General features: G+C 28.7%; 1 protein-coding gene across 4 annotated transcripts in view; it reads right to left on the bottom strand.

Annotated features, from left to right (window-relative positions):
- Positions 1–359: 359 nt before the first annotated feature.
- The window catches only part of LOC107448506 (coiled-coil domain-containing protein 85), a 23797-nt gene continuing 8853 nt past the window's right edge, over positions 360–15303 (bottom strand). For 3 of the 4 annotated variants that reach the window (XM_071178310.1, XM_016063732.3, XM_016063736.3), the window contains exons 3-10: positions 13929–14093; positions 11222–11473; positions 9527–9743; positions 7138–7211; positions 5709–5777; positions 4118–4171; positions 3127–3228; positions 360–1112 (exon numbers count right to left, since the gene is read on the bottom strand). In XM_071178310.1, coding sequence (XP_071034411.1) covers positions 1077–1112; positions 3127–3228; positions 4118–4171; positions 5709–5777; positions 7138–7211; positions 9527–9743; positions 11222–11473; positions 13929–14093 — 969 coding nt within the window. In that variant the 3' untranslated portion in view covers positions 360–1076. Of the gene's footprint in view, positions 1113–3126; positions 3229–4117; positions 4172–5708; positions 5778–7137; positions 7212–9526; positions 9744–11221; positions 11474–13928; positions 14094–15154; positions 15256–15303 lie in introns of those variants that run through there. The other variant, XM_043052747.2, reaches the window with a different exon arrangement.

The following is a 15303-nucleotide window of genomic DNA, read 5'->3' as shown; positions in this document are numbered from 1 at the left end:
TCTATCACTTATCTTAATACAATTTTAATAAATTGTTTTATTACTTTAGAAAGATTCTATTTTGGCTCTTTCTTTATGATCAATGTCAATGTTTTTTAAGGAATATAGTTCTATACAAAATGGTGATGCTCAGAAAAGGAAAAAGGGTTTAGTTAGTCATTGAGACCCATATAATTTACCTTAAAATTTCCTGTTTACAAACTACAGTCAAAAGGTCAGTATAGTGAACACGGTTTATAGTGAACTCCCTGATATCGGAACGAGATGTTTGCTCCCGTACCTTGCGACACACGTATAATGTTAATTTTTTGGATATAGTGAACTAACAAAAGAGAGGAAGTTAGACATTCTTCGACTGATTTATTTTCATTTTTTTGTAAAAATTTTGAAATTTATACATCAAAATAAATACATAAACGATTTTTAAAACCATCTACAGCATGGAATGTAGCAACAAGCATTTTTTCGTGCTTGCTTCATTATTTAATAGCATTATTGAGTTGGCCGAGCATTTATAAAAGCAGGAATTTTCCAGTATCTGGATAACTGCTTCAAGTCAAAACCGATGAAATTGCTAAGCGATTTGGTGAGATAACTTTTATGTGCTCGAATGGCTGATTAAACAGGTATAAAAAGTGGAATGACATAAATTGAGGAAAAACTATCGGAGAGTCGGGAAGCGTTTCCATATCTGATGTTGAGGATTGCTCATCAGCTAAATTATTTACTACTAAATTGTTACTATTTATTTTTGTACGCAAGACGAAGATTAATAAAAAATAAAAGTTAAAACATTTTTTGTTACTACGTATTATCTTTCAGGCCTTTTTGCATTTCATTTTATTGGTCATTGATTTAAATAATAGGTAATAAAAGGGGGTGGGGGGGAGTTAGGAACTATTAGTTAAAATTGTTTGCGAAACAGATATAGTGAAGTTTCGGCTATAGTGAAAGGAAATTTTGGTCCCTTGAAGGTTCACTATAGCGGGGTTTGACTATTTTCTTACAATTGATCTAAAAGCGTTAAAAAAAAATTATAACTATACACGGGTGTGGTCTTTTCTCAGATTGCTTCTTTAAGTAGGCCCATCTTCCAACTTCCGCCATGCGACCTGTAAATAAAATTACTAAATTTTTTATTATTGTTACTGTAATCGTACATTACTTTATTGTGCAATGCAAGCTGTCATTTATCCTCTCACATATTTTCAAAATCTATTATGAAATCTTTGCATTAAAAAAAAGAGAACATTTTATATCAAAGCAATATAATTTTGATGAAATGGTAAAGTTATCTTTTGCATGGATTAAAATGATGTTTGGTTTGACAGAAGGAATAAAATAATCGTGCCCACAGCCCAGCATTGCAATATGTAATAAACAAACACACATTGAATACACTTTTAAGGTGCTACTTCATGGTTTGAAAAGGCCCGCTTTGGATAAGCTAATAAATAAATGCTCTAACTTTATAAAATATACACACCAAATTATGTATATTAGGCTCTTAGTTAAAGAAAGAACGCTAAGAAGCAAAATTTTAAATGCAGGGTATCTGCTACAGTTAAGATTTTCAAATCCATGACTTTCCATGAATGAATAATTCCAAGAATTTTTCTTGACTTAACCGAATTCACTATTTTCTCTGACAAAAAAACACAACAATAAATTTAAAAAAGAATTATAACATTAATTGAAATGATACTTATAACCAAAACTGTTATACTCTGCATCTTCATATTTATTGATTTTAAACTTAAAAAACAGAGTAAAGAAAGAGTTGAAGCAATAAAATAGCTAAAAAAAATACAAAAGCAACTAACTAAATACAGTCAGATATATGTAGCTATTTAAACCTGTTTTATTTCTTCTTAAAAGTAAGTATAATATTAAAAGCCTAAACTGGAATTTTAAATCGATAAAAAAATAAATAAATAAAAAAATTCTGAAATCACGAAAGTTTAAAAGATAATTCGCTCTAGAAATGATGTTCTTTCTTTCATTTTTTGAAAGAACACCATGATTTTTAAAGAACAGGATAAAAACATTTTATATTTTAATAAAATATGGCTATGAGTGGGGATTTTGTTACAAATTTAGATATTCAGAACTGTGTGAAATTGGGAGTGGGGGAATTCCATTTTAAAAATTAGATTTTTTGGCAACCTAAATCTATGACTTTCCATGATTTTTTTTAAAAAAAAGTTAAAATCATGACATTTCATGACAAATTTTGTTTAATGCCGAAATCCATGACTTTCCAGTAGCGCAGATACCCCATAAATGACAAATAGTTGTCTGAGGTAGGTACTTTATTTGCGTTGCACTAGAGCTGCAAAATGGAGTATTGGCAACGGTCTGGGAAACATCCCTGAGGATGATCCAAAGACATGCCATCACAATTTTGATCCTCTGCAGAGGGGATGGTTCTCCTGCCTTGGTAGCTAGAGTGATACCTGTGTGCGAAGTCTAGCACAAAAAATTGTCCGATAATTAGTTTACAAAATTCAAGTTTCCAAATTTTTCCTTCAACTGTTTGGGTTTGCACATGGAATTAAGCAGTTTAAGACAGTTAATATAGTTTTCATATGCTGATACAGAAAGAAAAAAAGGATCTTATATGTTGAAGTAGTCAAGCATCTATGATTGATAGTCTGATGTTCAGGTATCCAGATTTGTTTAAAGAATAATTCCAATCAAGAAGAACCCAATCACGAGAACCTCCCACGGTTAGCTGACAGCAAGGGGACTCTAACCTATGACCTGTCCACCACTGAGGACATTTCATGTCAGCACTGTGGTCGGCGCAAACCGGATGCAGAATTCGTATCAACCAGCCATGGCTGGGATTCAAACACTGTTCACCTCATTGGAAGGTGAACATTAAATCCCCTGAGCCATCGCAGCTCAACCATAATGACTGGAGAGAAATTTTTATGATAGCCTGACTCTATTAAAAAAATTTTTTGTGCTCTTATAATTATATTATTTATCGTGTTGTTCTTCAATTAATAATTCAGCACAAAGACACCCTTTGTTACTTTGGATTCTGCCATATTACTTCGGATTATTGAATCTAAACCACTAATTACTATTAAAAGGCAAAAATAATAAAAATTGTCTTACATTACACATTTCTCGAACCAATGCTTTTTCGCCTTCTGCCAGTTCCTCAGATTCTAAATCACTTTCAAGATTTTTCTCCATCTGCTCATGAATTTCTAATACCTTTAAAAAATATATGAGAAAACCAAATGTTATCGTTTGTATGATCTTCTAAATATTAACTAACAAAATATCGACGTTTTAAAGTCTGAAAGTTTATATACATGAATTAAAAAATCATAGAAACATCCACTTTTTAAAATGTAATGGGCTACAATATTTAGAACTTTCACCAAGAGTTACATAAGAATTAATATTTTTCTATAGAATGTTGTATAATAATAATAATTTATCAATATATAAAGCATACATTTTTGCAAATCTGAAAGTTTTCAAAAAAAAAAAAATATNAAAAAAAAAATATATATATATATTGGAAATTTTAAGGAAAATAAAATACCTACTATTTTACACTAATAAGTACAAGTTTTAATTTATTGAGATATATTTACATTTGCAATTTTCTACATTAAAAATATTTGAATTGAAAAATCATTCCAATTAAATTCATGATTTTAAAACTAATTTGAGTTTCATAAAATATTAATGAACAACATTAGTTTTAAAAAAAGATTATAAAGTTTAAAAAAAGATTCCAAAGATCTGGCCAGTTTGAAATTTAATCCCTCGTGTAACCACTGACTCTCCTCAACCACATGTAGAAGTATCAGGCTCTGAAACCATTATTAGAGACATTGCATTGGATTGAAGTTTGATCAGACAACCAGCATTTAGCACAGGGAATCAAATTTAGGCTAAAGCGATGATAGACGTTTAGATAATTTCGGGCAGAATGATTCTAAACCGTGCCAACTCTGAAACCATGTAATGAATTAGTAAACTGTTTACTGTTTTTGTTTAGATGATTTTTTTTTACTGTCTACTTTTAGAATCTGAATAAATATTTGTATACAGTATTTCAAAAAGTTTAATATAAGTTCCAATTGCTTACTTTCATGGCATGAACAACAGCTTCTGGTTTTGAAAGAGACAAACTTTCATTTGGCTATAAAATGTCATTTCTATATTAACTTTATTCAGACATTAATTTTTTCATTCAAACATTAATTTTATACAAAGCAATGTATATCTTTAGAAAGTACATAATTTTTTTGGCACACATAAATATGAAAGTAAAATAGAATAATTTGGAAGACCACAATAAAGCAATATAATTTATTCAAAAAATATAAACCATTTTCAAATTGTACTAAAGATGAATAATCACTTATGCCTACATACAATCAAAAATATGCTTTTAAAAATTGGAAAAGTACAAGAAATAAGTTAGCATAAATCCAACTTTTTCTTCAGTAAGATTAAGAGGGGGGAAAAACAACTTAAAAATAAACTATTTTTTTACCTGTAAGTTATTTTTCTAAAAATATTTATTTATATTTCACTTGGTGTTATTCTCCGCTGATATAATTTATTTAGTGTATTTTTTTTATTTTATATTTAGTGTATTAGTTATTTGTACTTTCATGATAAGCTCTATGCGAACTGATGTCTATTAAAGACATACAATTAAAATAATGAACACAAATTTGTAAAACATAATTAGAAATGAATTTTTATCACTACAAATTAATCTCTTTGGTGAAATACATTTTGCAATTCTTTTTAATAAAAACATACATTAAATAGGAATTGAAAAAACGAAATTGCAGTTTAAGTTGCAATGATAATCAAGTTAAGAGTTTAGGTTAGAATATTATTCCAATGGATTGGGGAACAAAATTTGTCTAATACAAGAGAATTGAAATCTTTTAATGAACAATTTGTAATTTAGATGTAACAATCTATGTCTGGTGAAATGAAAATTATCAAGTAGAAATTGTGGGGACTATGAATTAAACAAGCAAAGATTTGCCCCCTTGTTACACAAAAAATTTAATTGGAAATAAAGACCTGCACTGATCTTTTTTTTCCTTCTTTTATTTAAACCTTTTATACTTATTGTACTACATGCACAAATTTATACAGTCAGACCTGTTTACCTCGAATCTCATGGGAAAGGCGAAAAATTTAAAATAAGCAGGTTTCAAGTTACACAGGTACTTTAAAAAAATTAAATTCAATTATGAAATTCTATTAAAAGTGCTTTATTTGTTTTCAGTAGAAAAATATAGGCCTTTCTATAAATTAATTATACCAAATACATCTACTAGAAGAAATGCATTGTTAATAAGATTTTGCATAAGTAACAAAATTTAAATTTTAGATTAGCGAAACTGCGAGAAAGTTTTGTCAGAATACAAATTATTAATTTGTAGAAGTTTGAAATCAACTGTCTTCTTCGAACTAGCAGAAGAATCATATGATTGGATATTTTTTAATTTTTAAGAATATAAATAACATTGCACTTTAAAACAAAAATGTTTTGTTTGCAGACTTGAAATGTTTTTCGTTTAAACCTTTGAGTGAATATTACCAACTTGTAGAAGAAGATTAAATAATAACCAAATTGATATTACGAATTGATTTATTTCAAATTGATATTATCTAACAAAGCATATTTATATAACCAAACAAATATATACCTTCAGGTCCCTACTATTTCCATCATTCCAATTACTCTTGTTGTAGTATTTATGTCCAATTTTGTTTTTCTAAAATAATAAAAAAAAGTCACTAAAAAAATAACATCAAAGCTTTAACAATATACAAATTGCAAACTAATATCAATATTTCTCAAATAGGAAAATTTCTTTTATAAGAATATTTTGAAAGCAAAATTAAATTTAATAATTATTAACGTTTTTAAAAAAAAAATGTGGAACTTTGGAAGAACTGATTTTTTAAACTTTAATAAATCAATCGGAATTAGTGATAACAAAATTTTCTTTAAAATAAAAATATATTATTTCCTAGTTTAGAATAATTAAGTTATAATATTTACATAAACTTTTCGTGTTTTTTTTTTTTTATTTTAAATTTTGATGTTTAATGGTAACTAGTGGCTTAAAGCAGATATAGGACTACAAAGGGTTAATAATTAAAAGACCTTGGCAATAGAAAGAAATTAAAGACAATCCAATGTTTTTCTTTTTGGTATCTGCTGCAAAAATTGCAAACTTAATGAAATATTTTAGCCTATTGCTGTGCCTTTTGAATGTATTAAGATAACTTTAATCAACTTCAATTAAAGCACACACTCAAGTTAGCTAGAGACTTATTAGACATGTTTTAGGCAAAAAGCTAAATATGGTAAAATATACAGAAAAAAAGTGTGACATAATTCATGAGCAGTTCAAAAAATAAATTCTAGAATAATTTTATACAAACTGACAGTTTGTGTGCAATGCTATATTATCATTAGAGTAATAACTCCATTTACAAATAATTCTAAGAGCTTAAAATTAATCATAATCATGGTATGTAAATAAACAGACATTAATTTAAATGAGCTAAAGCTAGACAAATATGAACACAAGGAAAGCTGCTAATTCTAGATAGTTGAGTGCCAAAAATCTTGGTTTGATTGATTCGGGAATGATATTGCATCAACAAAAAAATATTATTCAGAGGTAAAATTCATAAATGAATAACTATTCATCATAAGATGCCTAACACGTATAAGATTTGTAAATTATTTCAGTGAATAAGACATACACTGGGACGTAACACTATTAAAAAGCTATCAATTTTGTGTATCACTTATATCTTTAAAATTGAGTGCATTTCAATTGAGATTAAACTTTCATATAATCCTAACATATATATATATAATATTAAATCTGGAATCGGTCATTGTAATCCTTAAATTTAAATAAGTAATATTAAGTAATCTAAAACTTTTTCCAATAATATATACACAAGAACATTTAAAATTAATGATATTTAAAATTCCTTATGTATGAAGTTTGCTCTGGTGAAAATAAAACAATTCGCAAATAAATTATGAAACTTTTATTTGAAAAACATATTGTAATGTACCTTATTTTTTGATTAAAAATAAAATAAAAGTACCATTTCTCTCAGCTTGTTTTCTTCAAGTTCTTGCACTTTTCTTTCTAAATTTTTTATATATTGAAGAACCTGCACTGTAAGAGATTTTAAAAATTATTACAATTAATATAAATTATAAAATTAAACAGCAATTAGCTATAATTTTGAATTGTATCTATTTTAATAAAAAAGCAATACCAAACAATAATTGTTTCTGATTAAAAGAAAAAAATCAGAAAAAGCATGTTTCAAATATTTTATAAGATTGAAATTACAAGAAAACATGCCTTTTTCATGTCTTCGCTACTATATTGATATTTTTAGCAACAATATTTTTCTTACACAACTATACTTTAACACGTTGACTGCCGCACACGTTTACAGTGAAATCTCCTTCAGGCCCGAAGTACCGCTGTACGAATGGTATTCGGCTAAGTTCTCCCACCAATATTTTAACAATGCGAGTGCCTGGTGATCACAAGAATAATATCTTGCTACGTTAGTTTTTCTGGCATCATGTCTATTTATTTGTGTCTGTTGCTTTGCATCTGTTTCTTATCTCACCACTTTACATGATCAGTTTGAATATTTGCCGAGTAAAGAGGAGTATAACTTAAAATCTTTACCCTAAATCGTTGAAATATTAAAAAGAAAAATGAAAAACTTATTTCTCAGTGAATCAAACAGCAGTGAACAAGAAAGCTTTTATGATGCTCACAATAATTTTCTTAATAAATCCTTTTTGTATTATTTCTATTATAAGTTTCGTTACTTCCTGTGAAATATATTTTCATATACATATGGATATCCTTCCCAAGTAGCCGATCAGAAACTTTGCTGTCACCCGAATATGGGTCACACGGTAGTCAACGTGTTAAAAATATTGTACACATAAAACAAACTTAAAATTTAATTATTAGGTAGAGTACTAAAGGCGTTGCAATTTTGTCTTTTGATTAAATGTGTTAAATAAAACTTGTAGTCTAATAATGCCTATAAGTCTCTAATACCTATTATGTCAAACATCTATAGATACATATCAAATTACTATAATTTATAGATAAACTATCATTCCAGAGGCCCTTTCCCTCCCTTACTTCAGAACTCCACTATCAAAGGGTGGTAGACGGAAGAGAAATTCTATATATGCTTTCAATTATCTTCGCAAAAAAAAAAAAAAATTAATGCTTAATTTTAATTCTCTCTGCAGTACTTTTTACAGCATCAATCAAAACTAAAGAAATACAGAGAGTAGCATTTTAGATTTTCCACAGATTTTTTCTGATTACAGTATATGAACGTAATTTTGAAATCAGCACTTTTAGAAAGATAATTCAGTATATAACGCTTGCCTGTTTGTAGATTTTTGAAAAAAATTTTTGCTCCTGTGTAATTTAAATTAAAATTAATTTTTAGTTTTAGCTAAATCAGTAGTTTTTCGCCAGTTTAAATAACTAAAAAAAAGTAAATTTTTTAAAAATCTAAACACAGAGAAATGCATAGTATTAAATTATCAATCCAAAATCACTATTGGCATTATTTTAAATTTCCACTGTCAAAGGGAGGTAATGAAATTCCTTAAATTGTAAAGAACTGTTTCACCATCATAGAAAATGAGCCTATGTTTCATTCATTTTTCTTAAAATTTTGTGCTGACCCACACTATTATATTTTATAACTGCTGTGGAACAGCTAACTTAATTTTTGTGTTTACGACTAGTAATGTTCAACTCCGTAGCCTTGTAATTTTGAACCCAGCCCACAAGTCAAGGGAACTCCTTGATCAAGTACTGGCAGAAATTTGCCTTTGTGGAGGACTTTTTGCGGGAATCAGGATGGTCAGCCTGATGGTAAAAGCAAAATGTTTAGTGCATTATTAAATGATAATCAAAGGTAAGGAATTTACTTCAATCACAAAGTAAAAATTTTTTTATGGTTTACTGGAGGCAGTCTAAATGGCTGGCGCGTACATGCAATGAGGTCCACCTTAAATCTATTTTATTTCATAACCGTCGTTGAGCAGCCGACCCAATTATTGAGTTTAGGACACTAATGTTCAACTCCGTAGCAATGCAATTTGGAAACACAATCCAGAAGACAAAGGAACTAACCTGCATTTGCGTTACACGGAGGGGAAAATCTTCCATGGTTAGCCTGACAGCAAGGAGACTTTAACCCATGATCTGTCTACCCATGAGGATATTTCACGTCAGCACTGTGGTCGGTGCAAGCCGGATACAGAATTTGTATCGACCAGCTATTGCTGGAATTTTTTACACGGTTCACCTTATTGGAAGGTGAACACTCAATCCCTTGAGCTACCACAGCTCACAATATTCAATTGTCAAACCAGTGATAACAAACAAAACATTAAATTAAAATAAAAAATTCAAGAAGGAGAAAAACTAACCATTAATGACAGAGCGATGACTCTGAATGGAGTCCTCAACATTTTGTGCCATTCTGTGAGGTGAAAAAGGAGAATGAACAGTTGTGAGCAATCCCAGCTCTTCATTATTTGTTGAGCTACTGCTGCCATCACCATCATCTCTTCGAGAGCTCAGGGGCTCACCACAATGACTGCAAGAAGCACGAGACCTTTCCTCATCCAAGCACAGGCACAATTTCTGTTGGGGAAGCAAATAATTCTAAATAACTTCAAAGAGGGATCAAATAATTGTTAAAGAAATAGAAAACACTCTGAATAATTTTGACTAGATTTAGATCTAAACTTAACAGTACAGAGAATAAAGCTTAAATAGTTAAAAAAGAACATGTAAATTAATAAAAAACATAATTTATATCTCAAGGACACTCCCAGTAAACACATTTTTTAATTTCGTAATCAAAAACAGCACAAAATAATTACATAACTGCATATCTTTCAAGTAAAATAACTAACAATAAAAACAATGATTCAGTATTGTATTTATTGAAAAAAATGAAACCTTTATTCAGGGAGCATAACCAGATTTTTCAACAAAAAATAAGCACTTAAGCACTCAAAAAATATTTTTAATCACTTTCCCCCCCCAAAAAAAAAAACATAATTAGGATCTGTGCAGTTATAAAATTATTTTTTTCTATTGTTTAAAAGTTCTTAATTTATGAACATAAATCAATAACATTCAAAAACATTTTCACAAACTTTACATAATCATGATAAAATAACTAGTTTCTGATAAATATTGCAGAGAAAATTACGAAAATCATGCATCTTTTGTAATTTAAAATGGCAATGGACACGGCAAAGAAAAAATCTCTTTTGAAAGATAGAAAATTAAGCATTTTCTACAAACCCTAAATAAAAAAAGCACATATAAGGGGTTTTAACCCGTTCTTTCTCGCTCCTGTGAAATTTTCGGCCTGAAGTGTTTATTAGTTACGCGCCAATAAGAATAAAACTAATTCATTTCCTTTGCCTGGAAAACATTTTATTTCTCATTTTACACACCAAATGGCAGTACCAGGATATTTTTAAGGTAATTGCAGTTAGTTTATTTTAAACTAGATGTCAGTTTATTTTAAACTACCTGTAAAAAAATAGGCACTTTTATGACCGTTTTCTTGAAAATTAACCGATCGTTAAGGGGTTAAGAATGTAGCTAAATAACAAGCACTTTTTAAACACGCTATGCATCCTGTTTATTTAAAACAAAAAACATTTACAGATTCAATTCGGAAACAAAAAAATTATGTTTCAATTAATTTTTTATACTTTATAATTATTTAAAAAAAATTAATTATGCTTTGAGCTTATTTAGGCTATAAATTGAGTTAACCTCTAATCTATTTTTTTTTTTTTTAAACAAAAACTTAAAATTATATTTACCATATGACATTTTATTCTCATGAAAGAAACTTGAATAAATTCTTAAATATATTTTTACAAATACTAATGAAGCAGAACTCTTTTAACAATAATACATTTATCCAGTTAATAATTTAAATTATTGCAATTTTTAATAAATTAACATAAAATTAGTATAAAATATATTGCAATTTAAGCGAAAATCAATTATTTTGATTTCTCAAAAAATAACACTAAACCTTATGGGACAAAAAAGATTTTTCAAACCGGCTTTTTTAAGAGATTTCTTTCTACCTTCAGTTCGAGATTATCTCGAATAAGCTCTTGTTGCTTATTTTCTAACTCCTGCAGCTTATTTTGATAAGATGCAACTTCTTGACGCATCACACTAGCTGTATACCTCCCGAATCTTTGCCATTCTCTGGCAAGTTTTCGCCCTTTCTGGCGGTCATCATCAAGAAAGCAACATAAATCCCTCAACTCTTGATTGTCATCTTGATACCTTTGATTTATTTCATTGAGATTCCTTACTTCTTGCATATGGGCCTAAAATGGGTTTTAAAACAAATATAATAATAATATATAGAAATAATCCTATAATATATAATAATTATTAGTATAATAATAACAAATATATAATAATTAGATTTCAAAACACAGTAGCTTCATATTAACTCAAACCTGTTGAGTAATAAGAAAAAAAAAGGGATAAAAAAGGGAAAGTTAAGAGTAAAAATATAAATGATAACATGAAAGTGTATAAGATCAAGTTTGCTATTAAAATCAAACACGTCCGTTCTTGAATCAGTTGCATAACATTGATTATGTCAATAACAGTTAATGAAAATGCACACAAACAAAGGATGATTAAGATTGGTTCTAAATCAGGGCTGTAGAATTGGAATTGCAAAAATTTCTTTGACCTTGGTTTATTGAAAGTTAGGTACTATTAAAAAAAAGTGCTGGATACCGTAAAAAAGTAGACAAATAATTATATCCACAAAAATATTAAGTTCGTATATTATCCACAGCTTGACTCACTTTCTCACCAACACGAGTCCGGCGCCCTTCCAATCAGGCTATTCCGGCACTTTCTGTTATAGGTATTTTATATTTAAAAGTTTTTACATACTATAGAGTAGCATAAATAAACATTAGGTTGCTTGTGAAAATTAAATAAAAGAAGATTTGTATAAGATGATAGATAAGTATTTTAAGATTTTCCTTTCATTACCCATTCCCAGTAAATAGAAAAACTGCTTTTGTATTGTAGTTAACAATAGCTACAACTAATTTTTTTTAAAATGTAGCTAGTGATTACAAATTACTTAACTACTTTTAAGGGACAAGTTCTTCTGGAGGATCAATTTACACATTTGTTCAAAATTTAAAAAAAGTTGACAATAAAAAAAAATAAAAAAAATTGCGTTTTAAATTAAAATGAAAAATTTACATGTTGCTAATTTTTTTTTCTTTCAACCTTCAATTTTTTGTGCCTTTCTTGACAGTAAATTTTTCTTTCAAGAAATTCTACAAAACTATTCTTCAAATATTTATGATTCTATTCAGAGTTTAAAGCATAAGATAACTTAACAGAAAAGAGAATCTAGTAAACCCGAGACATTATCATTTAAGATTTGTATCGACATCCGTGTAAGATTTGCACCAACACTCGTGCAAGATTTGCAACAACCAGATTTGAAAATTAGTTGTATTTGAATCTTGTTTCCTTACTATTAATAGTTAAAAGCAATTGCAAAAAAGCGATATTTACTATTTTTTTTTATTGCACTACTCACCACTAATATTTTAAAAAAGTAATATTTTACACTACAAATATAGAAATAAAGTAGTAACCACTGAAGTTTCAATATATACTAGTTCTGACTGTCAGAATGTATTACAATCTTATAAAAGGGGTTATTGTGACAGAAAGTGAAAAAAAAAAACTGAAAATTTTATGTGCAAAAAATTGATATTAAGATAAAAATTTACATAGGATACGTGTGTCCTATTTAATATAATTTTTTGAATTAACATTTATAATTAAATTACCTACTAATGAAGAATATTACAAGAATCGATATTGGATTTTAAAATCATGTGAATATTAATCGGGGCATTGGCTTTTAAAATCCCGGGAACAGGGTGCATAGCCAAATCTTTCAACAAAAAATAAGCACCTTTTAAGTACTTTTTAAGCACTCAAAAAATATTTTTACACACTATATTTATTAACAAAATGCAAAGTAATCTTCAAAGACTTTACATGATCATGATAAAATGATTAAGAGATTTTTCGGTTCGATATCAGAGGGTGGAAAAGCGATATTTGATTTTAAAATCGTGTAAATATGAATTATGATATTGGACTTAAGAAACATGAAAATAAAAATTCCATCGTTGAATTTCAAATCACGTGAATGCAAATCAAAAGTTAATACAAGAATCGATGTTGAATATTACAATTGCGTGAATACGAATCGCGACATTTGATTTTAAGCAGTTCCAAATTTTCAAAATGGCAAAAATTCGCCAAACTAAATAAATCTAACTGGCGGAAGAATCACATGTATGGAAACTTTTCGTTAACAGAATATAGCAAAAGCTTCAAAATTTGGCCGGATTTTTTGATTCGCGAGAGTCAGAAAACATATGGTCTTGAGATACTAGTGATTTTTGCGGAAAACCACGTCTTATTTCTAGTTTTTACACTCGGAAGAATGTTACGAAAAATACGGGATTCTGTGGTACACCCGGAATACAATCCCCCCTGTTAAAAATAAATAAATTTCCCACAAAACCATTTATTAAAACATATAACGACAGATTCTTCAGTCATGAAGAAACTAACTTATTAACAACCCTGTTAGGTTGCAATAGAGATTATGCATGATTCAATCATCTTTACCAGCTGATGAAACACACCAATCAATGTCCAAACTGATCTGAAAGTTAATAAAAGTAAATATCCCAATCTAACCAATTAAAGAGAATGTACCTGGATTCGTTGATTAATATCTTTCACTAAGGCCCCATTACTCATCATAAGCTTCACATTTTCAGATTCAGCTCTTCTAAATCTTCGAAGTAGCTCCTGAGGTGGCAAATGAAGAAGCTCCTCGTCACTCATTCGATTATTAGAAGTACCTGCCATCATTTTTATCTGTAAAAAAATATAGATGTCACCTTAACATTAAAAAAAAACTACACATGTTTAATGCGTAAAACTGATGATCTGTATATAATTTTTTAAAAAAGAAACTAGGTAGAACATGAATATTTGAATATTGATGGTAACTGAAGTCTATTTTTATTTTTTTAAAAAAATAACACACTTACAATAGTTTTTTCTCTTACAGTCTTTTGAGTTAATGATATATTACTTATTAAATTGAGTACCATAGACGCAGAAAAAAGGTGAAGAAACTCTTTAGGCAAAAGAAAAGGCTCCTTGATGAAGAATTGTTTAAAGATGTTGAACATCTATCTATCTATCGGAAAATCAACTGCAGTCGATTGGACTTTAAACAGACCTCTAGTCTATGCAATAACAAATTTGAAATTATTAGTGATAAACAAGACATGCTAAAATGATGGCATGAACATTTTAATGAACTTCTTAATGAAAATTTTGAGGATGTTGAAATAATTGCACCTGAATTCATAAATGACATCGAAGTTAAGACTCCAACTATTGAGGAGATCAGGGCTGCAATTAAAAACTTAAAGAATAAGAAGGCTTCGGGACATGATCTTATTTCAGCAGAACTACTAAAAAATTGTGAACCTACCTTATTCAGAAATTTATTTGAACTTATTACTGACATCGGCACTCTGAGATCATGCCAACGGATTGGAATATTAGCATTTTGTGCCCAATTCACAAGAAAGGAGATCCTATGATCTGTGCCAACTATCATGGCATTAGTCTTTTTTGAATAACTTATCAAATTCTATCTAGAATTTTATATCTCAGACTGTTACCATTTATTGACTCACAAATAGGAAAATATCAATGTGGATTCCGTGTTGGAAAATCAACTAAAGATCAGATATTTTGTCTCCGTCAGATTTTAGAAAAATCAATGGAATTTAACATTGAAACACATAATTTTTTTTTATTGATTTCAAAGCTGCTTTTGATAGTATCAATAGAAATTATCTTTTTGAAACAATGAATACTTTTAAAATATCTTCAAAACTCATTAAATTAACGAGACTTACATTGTAAGATACAAAGTGTAAGATTAAGTTTCTGGGGTCTCTGTCAGAAAATCTTGTTACATTCACAGGTTCTCTCTCCTGTCTTCTTTTAAAAATTGCACTTGAGTATATATATATATATATACACACACACACACATATATACAGAC

The sequence above is a fragment of the Parasteatoda tepidariorum genome, chromosome 3, assembly GCF_043381705.1.
Source record: "Parasteatoda tepidariorum isolate YZ-2023 chromosome 3, CAS_Ptep_4.0, whole genome shotgun sequence".
Taxonomy (NCBI): Eukaryota; Metazoa; Arthropoda; class Arachnida; order Araneae; family Theridiidae; genus Parasteatoda; species Parasteatoda tepidariorum.
The sequence above is the reverse complement of the archived record's forward strand: the minus strand, read 5'-3'. Positions and strand labels throughout refer to the sequence as shown.